The 9,696-nt window shown below is 37.6% G+C and overlaps 1 protein-coding gene across 1 annotated transcript; it reads left to right on the plus strand.

The window, feature by feature from the left end:
* Window positions 1–5,965: 5,965 nt before the first annotated feature.
* On the plus strand, window positions 5,966–6,913 carry LOC123949205 (olfactory receptor 5B2-like). The gene has a single exon (XM_046016561.1). It carries the CDS (start codon window positions 5,969–5,971, stop codon window positions 6,911–6,913), a length of 945 nt encoding a protein of 314 aa, XP_045872517.1. The 5' UTR covers window positions 5,966–5,968.
* The last annotated feature ends 2,783 nt before the right edge of the window (window positions 6,914–9,696 follow it).

Consider the following 9,696-nt stretch of genomic DNA (forward strand, 5'->3'; position numbering starts at 1 on the left):
AATCTTAAGCAGGCTCCACATCCAGCCTAAAACAGGGCTCTATCTCACATCCCTGAGATCATGACCTAAACCAGAACCAAAAGTTGGATACTTAAGTGACTGAGCCTCCCAGACGCTCTTAAATGGAGTTATCATTTTGCCTTGCCTGAGTCATTTTGTGGAATCAACAACATGTTCACAATACCACTTTTAAAATGACAAAAAATCTAGAAAACAAAAGAGGAAAATAAAAGCATTTCCATTATTGCCATATAAACTCAAACTTTCATAATGCTCAAAAAATGCAGATACCAATAATGCACAATTTTCTGTCTGAAAATGCTCTGAAATGGTTAATGATTCCCATTTTTTTTATATTTTAGTGGTGTTAGGTCATCTCTTGTCCCTTCTCCAGAATTCTCCCCATCTTTCTCATGCTGATTTCCTTGCTATTTCTTGACAACTCGAGTATGCTTACCCCTCAGGCTCTTGACACTTGTTGTTCCCTCCAAATGGAATCATGCTTTACTCCATTCAGGGTCTCCTTAAATATTACCCTATCACAGAGACCTTCTCTGATCACCTTTAAAAAATAGTCAGTTTAAGAAACAAAACAATGAACATAAGGGAAGTGAAAGAAAAATAAAATAAGATAAAAATAGAGATGGAGGCAAACCATAAGAGACTCTTAACTCTAGGAAACAAACAGGGTTCCTGGAGAGGAGGTGGGTGGGGGATGGGATAACTAGGTGATGGGCATTAAGGAGAGCATTTGAAGTAATGATCACTGGGTGTTGCATGCAACTGGTGAATCACTAAATTCTATCTCTGAAACTAATAATAGTATATGTTAGTTAAATAAAATTTAAATACAAAATTTTAAAAAATAGTCACATTCCTTCCCACATACACCAACTTATCACCCTGCATTATTCTTTTTTAAAAATTTTTATTTATTTTTAAAATTTCTTTTCAGTGTTCCAAAATTCATTGTTTATTCTTTATAGTCCTTTATAAACACTCACCAGTTGTATATTTATTTGCGTGTTGCTTTGCTAACTATCTCTCTTAACTAGAATGCAACTTCGTAAGAACAGTGAATTTATCTGTTTTATCACGTGATCACCAATACCTAAATGACTATGTGATTCATTGTAGATCCTTAATAAATAACTATAAACAATGAATAAATTAAGTTTGAGTCCAGTTGTACCATTTTAAGTCTTTGAATCTTTGATGATTGTAGTTTATTCCCTGAAGTAACGGTCTAGCTATACTTCTAGAACATTTCCAGAGTTATAGCTTGTTTTCTGCTTTGCTGAAATATTTCAATATATGTTCTCACTCAGTGCCTGCTCCCCTCACTTTTGGCTTGATTTCCTGGAAATCTCAACAGCTGGGTGATTTCAAATCATTTTATAATTTTTACTCAGAAGTAATAGCTTATAAAGTGCCTAGTAAACATCAGATAAATGTTATTTAGTAAATTGCAGAAATACATTAATATGAGATTATATAAAAGTTTGCTGCCTGATTTAACTTGGAAAATTACTTCATACGCACTGATTATACACCTCACAGAAGTGATTCAAAATGTCCATGTAGAATCTAAGCCAGAAAATATCTGTCAGTAATAAACATAACATGCTTCAAAAATCCCGAAGCAATGCGCAGTGTTTATGCATTTAAATTGTTCCTTAAGGAGCCCCATTCTATACTAAAACTACCTCTGGGAATGTGCACTCAGAGCTTCATTTTTCGTCTCTGTCTAATTATAGGCTTCAACATCTCCCAATTTGTAAGATTTTTGCTTGAATGTACTAGGATGGTCATGCTACTTTTTAAAAAAAAATTATTTATTTTTAAAATTTCTTTTCAGTGTTCCAGAATTCATTGTTTATGCACCACACCCAGTGTTCCGTGCAATATGTGCCCTCCTTAATACCCACCATCAGGCTCATCCAACCCCCCACCCCACTCCCCCAAAACCCTCAGAATGTTTTTCAGAGTCCACAGTGTCTCCTATTCATCCCCCCCCTCCAATTTCCCACAACTCCCTTCTCCTCTCCATCTCCCCATGTGCTCCGTGTTATTCCTTACGCTCAACAATTAAGTGAAACCATATGATAATTGACTCTCTCTGCTTGACTTATTTCCCTCAGCATAATGTCTTCTAGTCCTGTCCATGTTGACTCAAAAGCTGGGTATTCATCCTTCCTGATGGAGGCATAATACTCCATAGTATATATGGACCACATCTTCCTTATCCATTCATCCATTGAAGGGCATCTTTGTTCTTTCCACAGTGTGGCAACTGCGGCTATTGCTGCTATGAACATTGGGATACAGATGGCCCTTCTTTTCACTATATCTGTATGTTTGGGGTAGTGCAATTGCAGGGTCATAGGGTAGCTCTATTTTTAATTTCTTGAGGAATCTCCACACTGTTCTCCAAAGTGGCTGCACCAACTTGCATTCCTACCAACAGTGTAAGAGGGTTCCCCTTTCTCCACATCCTCTCCAATACATGTTGTTTACTGTCTTGTTAATTTTGGTCATTAACTGGTGTAAGGTAGTATCTCAATGTGGTTTTGATTTGAATCTCCCTGATGGCTAGTGATGATGAACATTTTTCCATGTGTCTGTTCATGCTACTTTTTGTGGGACAGTGTAGTGTATCAAAAGACTCCCTTCTGTCTTTATAGTGATGTTTCTTTTATTGAAATTTAATTAATTTAATTCTTTAAAGGTTTTATTTATTTATTTACTTTTGAGAGAAAGAGAGAACACAAGTGGGAGGGGCAGAGGGAGAGGGAGAGGGAAATCTCAAGTAGACTCACATTGAGTGCAAGCCTGATGAAGGACTCAGTCCCATGTCCCTGGGATCACGACCTGAGATGAAACCAAGAGTTGGTCACTGACTGTACCACTCAGATGCTCCTAATTATTTAATTTTATAATTTTTTCAAAATTACAGAAAACTTTCAAAGCTAGTACAAAATATTCCCATATGACCCTGCCTAGGCTGAATAATAGCAAAATCACATATTTAGGGGAAAAAAGAAATACCAACAGGTGATAACAACTCTGCATGTCCATTCAATACATGTAGCTAGGTCCCCATTGGTAGTGTAATTGCTTCTTCTGTAATAAGGTGGGATGAGGAGCTGCAGATGCTCTCAAGGGACCATCCCCTGAGCCCCGTCTCTCTCTATCTCACTCCAGATGCCCTATATTAGCCTCTGAAATAGCAACAACTGTCCACATGGCATCATTTTAGAATGACTAGATTGCACACTGGGCTCTGTGATCATCAGACATTCATCTGAATGTTAAGAGTCATCATGGCACTCAGGTTTCCTCCCTACCTGGGGAATTGCTTTGAGCCTGCTACTGTGGCCAGGGAACTCACCTCAAGATAAAAGTTGTGTTGAGTGGCTTTAAAATGGCAACCCCCTACTGAGTTATTTTGTAGACTTCGCCTTATTTGCTATTTACAGACACAATTCTGTAAAATATGTGGGAGAAGTATTTTTACTATATTTATCTTACAAATAAGGAGAAGGTAAGTGACTCCTCCAAGGGTGCAGTAGGAATTAATGGTAGATTTGGAACTTGAGCCCAGGTTCCTGTGTCCTTCTTTGTGTGCTTTCATCCATCTTTTCCTGCTTTAGAGAGTGTGGATACTTTTGACCATACCTAAGATATAACTTCTTTACATTATTTATGGGTTATCTCATGGATGAATTTCTCATTGCACACTCACTATTCAGAGTTGTCTGGTCCCTCTCTTCAAGGAGCAAGGTAAGCTATTATATTCTATATACACTGTTAGTGAAAAACGTAATTCATGCAAAAGGAACTATACATACTATCAGTTGTTTGAGCTCAGAAATAGATGTTTTGAACATTTATTCAAAAACAAAAGTTGATATCCAGGATCTATAAAGAACTCCTCAAACTCAACACACACAAAACAGATCATCATATCAAAAAATGTGCAGAAGATATTAACACACAGTTCTCCAATGAAGACATACAAATGGATATCAGACACATGAAAAATGCTCATCATCACTAGCCATCAGGGAGATTCAAATTAAAACCACACTGAGATATCATCTTATCCCAGTTAGAATGGCCAAAATTAGCAAGACAGGAAACAATGTGTGTTGGAGAGGATATAGAGAAAGGGGAATCTTCTTACAATGTTGGTGGGAATGCAAGGTGGTGCAACCACTCTGGAGAACAGTGTGGAAATTCCTCAAGAAATTAAAAAATAGAGCTTCCCTGTGATCCTGCAATTTCAGTGCTGGTTATTTACCCCAAAGATACAGATGTAGTGAAAAGAAGGGCCATCTGAACCCCAATGTTTATAGCAGCAATGGCCACAGTCGCCAAACTGTGGAAAGAACCAAGATACCCTTCAACAGATGAATGGAGAAGGAATATGTGGTACATATACACGATGGAGTATTATGCCTCCATCAGAAAGGATGAATACCCACCTTTTGTAGCAACATGGACAGGACTGGAAGAGATTATGCTGAGCCAAATAAGTCAAGCAGAGAGAGTCAAGTATCATATGGTCTCACTTATTTGTGGAGCATAATAAATAACATGGAGGACATGGGGAGATGGAGAGGAGAAGGGAGTTGGGGGAAATTTGAAGGGGAGATGAACCATGAGAGATTATGGACTCTGAAAAACAACCTGAGGGTTTTGAAGGGGCGGGGGGTGGGAGGTTGGGGAAGCAGGTGGTGGGTAAATGGGAGGGCATGTATTGCATGGAGCACTGGGTGTGGTGCAAAACCAATGAATCCTGTTATGCTGAAAAGAAATTTTAAAAAGTAAAAAAAAACAATAAGTTGAGGCTGGAGTGTATGTGTCAAAACTTCCATTATTAGGGGTTTTAGTGATACCTTTGAAACATCCTGCTACTTCCCTATAAAAATTAAGTTAGATAACACTCTGAGTACATAAAAATTTTGTTTTGTTCACTCTCAGTTCATCTCTCATTGGAGGTATAAGAAAGGTGGGGGCTGGCACCTTCGTGAGGTGGGGATCCTGGTGATGGGAGGAGCCGAAGTGATGGGGGGACTACTGACTGATGAGCAGTAGACAACTTTATTTCTTACAATCACTTCTTTTATACTTTCCACAAGTTCCAATTACGAACAGGATCTAGACATATGTGCAGGGTATGGGCTACATGTGAGATGTGATTTTCCACAGGCAATCAAGTGAGACAAGTGAACAACGATTATCTCTTAGTTTTAAATGACAATATCTCTTAGCTCTAAATGACAAGAACAAGTTAAGGATTCTCCACACTTATAAGATCTATCTATAGGATGACTTGAAAACACTCGAGGGATCCTCCCATGTTTATTCTGGGTGTTGGTCCAGGAAGACTCTTGCCCTCCATCTCCTGGAGTTTTCTCACAGGATCTGACTGGACCCAGTCACATTGGTGAGGATCTGGGCCATGTTCCAGCAAGCGAATAATGGTGAAATGACTCCACTTTAAGCTACACAGGGAACTAAATGAATTAGCAAGATTGAACTGCAGTGTAAACTTTGTCCTATAATCTCATTCTTACTATCACTGGCACCTTTATATATGCTGTCTGTGAGGGGGCTAAAAGCACACAGATTCTGATTAAGTCAAAACTGAATTTCAAACTTGAATCATCTCCATATTAGTGACATAATTGTAAAATATCATGTAACTTTTCAAATCCTTAATTCCTTTAATGGTAAAAGAAAAATAATAATACTATCCACTGTATGCAAACACACACACACACACACACACTTACATGTAAGGCCATTCACATTAGACCAGGATCATTTTGAAGTACAAATTATTAATGAAATAATGCACATGGTACTTATGCATTTCAGTTTCACTAGAATTTCTTTCTTGTTACTTTTCTCCTTTATTTCTCATTGCTACAGGATATCTCATAATTCCCAAATAACATTGATGGACAACAACACAGAAGGGACACAGTTCTTCCTGCTGGGACTAACCAATGCTTCAGAGCTGCAGATTCCCCTCTTTATCATGTTCACTCTCATTTACCTCATCAATGTGGTTGGAAACTTGGGGATGATGGTGCTGATTCTGTTGGACTCTCGTCTCCATACTCCCATGTACTTCTTCCTCAGTAACCTGTCTCTGGTGGACTTTTGTTACTCTACAGCTGTCACTCCCAAGGTCATGGCTGGATTACTCATAGGAGACAAGGTCATCTCCTACAATGCATGTGCTGCTCAGATGTTCTTTTTTGTAGCCTTTGCCACTACGGAAAATTATCTCTTAGCCTCAATGGCCTATGACCGCTACGCAGCTGTGTGCAAACCCCTCCATTACACCACCATCATGACAACAGTTGTGTGTGCTCATCTGGGCATAGGTTCCTACATCTGTGGTTTCCTGAATGCCTCCTTCCATGTTGGGGACATATTTAGTCTGTCTTTATGTAATTCCAATCTGATCCATCACTTTTTCTGTGATGTTCCAGCAGTCATGGCTCTCTCTTGCTCTGAGAAACATGTTAGTGAGGTGGCTCTTGTTTTTATGTCAAGCTTTAATGCCCTTTTTGCTCTTCTGGTTATATTGATCTCCTACCTATTCATATTTATAACCATCTTGAAGATGCAGTCAGCTCAAGGGCACCAAAAGGCTTTATCCACCTGTGCTTCCCACCTCACTACAGTGTCCATCTTTTATGGGACAGTCATTTTCATGTACTTACAGCCCAGCTCCAGCCATTCCATGGACACAGACAAAATGGTCGCTGTGTTTTATTCTATGGTCATCCCCATGCTGAATCCTGTGGTCTATAGCATGAGGAACAAAGAGGTCAAGTGTGCATTCAAGAAGGTGTTGGAAAAAGCAAATTTTTCTCTAGGATTGGCAATTTAACATTACAGTATGCATAATAATTTTGTTTAATTCCACTCAGACTTTCCCCATGCAATGAACTACTTTTTAAGTCCCATGCTGCATTTAAATTTCTGAAGTAACATCGTTACCTCTTCAAAACTTTATTGTCTGGTAAAAAAGAAAACATATTCAGAAATATAATACCTGAATGAGGATGGCTAATGGGAAGCATCAGAAATTTGGGAACCCACTTGTCAAACCTCACTAATAATATTTGATTTATTCACTTGTTACACTTACTTTTTCTCTGTCACATGTCAGTGCAAACATATATGACAAGTTGGAGCCCAAGCAAGCCCCTGAACAAAGCTCATGTATGTGGTCCATGCAGGCACATACACACTTGCAGTGAGAACTTTGTCAGAGGCAAATGGAGTCTTTTACAAAAATGGCACATACAAATGGTCCATGTAGGAACATACACACTTGCAGAGAGAAATTTGTCAGAGGCAAATGGAGTTTTTTACAAATATAATTTAAGTAGTTAATTGAAATATTAAATATACAGTTATATCTAATTATATTTATTTATTTACCTGAGAAATTGTTTTAAGATTCTGCATAGAAGTGCCATGTACTTTTAATGAGAGTATGTACTTTTTGTCACATTTTATTGAGTGATATAGATCAGATCTAAAGGAATTAATACTTCTCTCTTGACTGATTCATCTTGCAGAATCAACATGTTCACATTATAATTTTCAAAAAGATAAAGAATAGAATCACCTAAATTCCATAGCTTATCTTAGGGTTCTTTCTTGGTGTTATATATTGTGGCTTTGGACAAATGTATAATGGATTGTATCCACCATTATAGTATCATACAGAGTATTTTCACTGCTCTAAAAATGACCTGTGATCTGCCTAGTCACTCCTCTCTCCCCAGGTTCCTGGCAGTTTACTGATCTTTCTGTGTCTCCATAGTTCTGTCTTTACCAGAATCTCATATAGTTGGAATATACAGTACATAGGCTTTTCAGATTGGTTTCTGTCATGTAGTATGACACATTGAAAATTCCTACATGTCTTTCCATGGCTTCATAGCGCATTTCTTTTTAGTGCTGAGCAATGATGCCACAGTTTATTTATCCATTAAACTAATGAAGGACATCTTGTTTGCTTCCAGTTTTAGCAATTCAGCATGAAGTTGCTGTAACATGCGTGTGCAAGTTTTTGCGTGAACACAAGTTTTCAACTCATTTGGGTAAATACCAGTAATAAAGATTGCTGCATGATATGGAAAGAGTATGTTTAGTTTTTAAACAAACCTCTATACTGTCTTTCAAAGTGGCTCTCCCATTTTGTATTTTGGCCAGCAATGAATGAAAGTTCTTGTTGCCCCACCATCACTGATGTTGTCAGTGTTCTGGATTTGGGCCATTTTTAATAGGTGTATAGTGAAATCTATTGATGCTTTAATTTGCATTTTCCTGATGACATAGGATATGGATCATCTTTTAAAGCACTTATTTGCCATCTGTATTATCTTCTTCTATTTTTTTAAAGAGAGAGAGAGAGAGAGAGAGTGGTGGCAAGGAGCAGAGGGAGAGGGAGGGAGAGAATCTTAAGCAAACTCCATGAGCAGCATTGGGGCTCAAACTCATAACCATGAGATCATGACTTGAGCTGAAATCAAGAGTTGGACACTTGACCAACTGAGTCACTCAGGAGCCCCTGTATTATTGTCTTTGGTGGCGTGTCTGTTAAAGCTCTCGTCCATTTTAAAATTGAGTTGTTTTCTTATGAAGTTTTAAGAGTTCCTTGTATGTTTGGCATAAGAATTTTTTATTTTGTTTTGTTTTTGCCAGATAATGTCACTTGCAAGTATTTTCTCTCAGTTTGAGGATTGTTCTCCCATTCTCTTGACATTTTCACAGAGCAAAAGTTTCTGGTAGTGATGAAGTCTAGTTTATTGTTTCTTTTATGAATTGTGCCTTTAGTGTTGTATCCACAGAGTCATTCCCGTGACCAAGATCATCTAAATTATTTTTCTTGTGTTATCTTCTAGGAATTTTATAGTTTTTCCTCTTACATTTTGGTCTATGACTTAATTTTTGTGAAGACTGTAAGTAATTTCTGTTTCTAGATTCAGTTTGCATGTGGATATCCAATTGTAACAGCACCATTTGTTGAAAAGAATATCTTTGTTTCATTGGATTGCTTTTGTTCCTTTGTCAAAGGTCAAGTGACTACATGAATGGAGGTCTATTCCATTACATTGACCTATTTGTCTTTTACTCCCCAACACCACACTGTCTTGATTACCATAGTTTTATAGAAAATTTTGAAGTTAGGTGCGGTCATTTTTCCAATGTTGTTCTTCTTCTATACTGCACTAGCTATACTGTTCTTGCCTCTCTGTATAAACTTTATTTTATTTTATTAACATATGATGTATTATTTGCTCCAGAGGTACAGGTCTGTGAATCATCAGTCTTATAAAATTCACAGCACTCACCATGGCACCTACCCTCCCCAATGTCCATAACCCAACCACCCAATCCATATCCCACACCCCCAGCAACCCTCATTTTGTTTCCTGAGATCAAGAGTCTCTTATGGTTTAGAATCAATGTGTTGATATTTGTAAAATACCTTGCTGCAAAAATTTTAAATGTCTGTTGCTGTATAGATAAATTATACCCTAAATTGCAATGTCATGCTTGTGATTTAGATTTGGAGGATTTTGAAGGAAAATTATTATTGTAATAAAATTATGCTTCTATATTTGAGTTTCTTTTAAAATTTTTTTTATTTTTTAT

Source organism: Meles meles, chromosome 8 (genome assembly GCF_922984935.1).
Source record: "Meles meles chromosome 8, mMelMel3.1 paternal haplotype, whole genome shotgun sequence".
Classification (NCBI taxonomy): Eukaryota; Metazoa; Chordata; class Mammalia; order Carnivora; family Mustelidae; genus Meles; species Meles meles.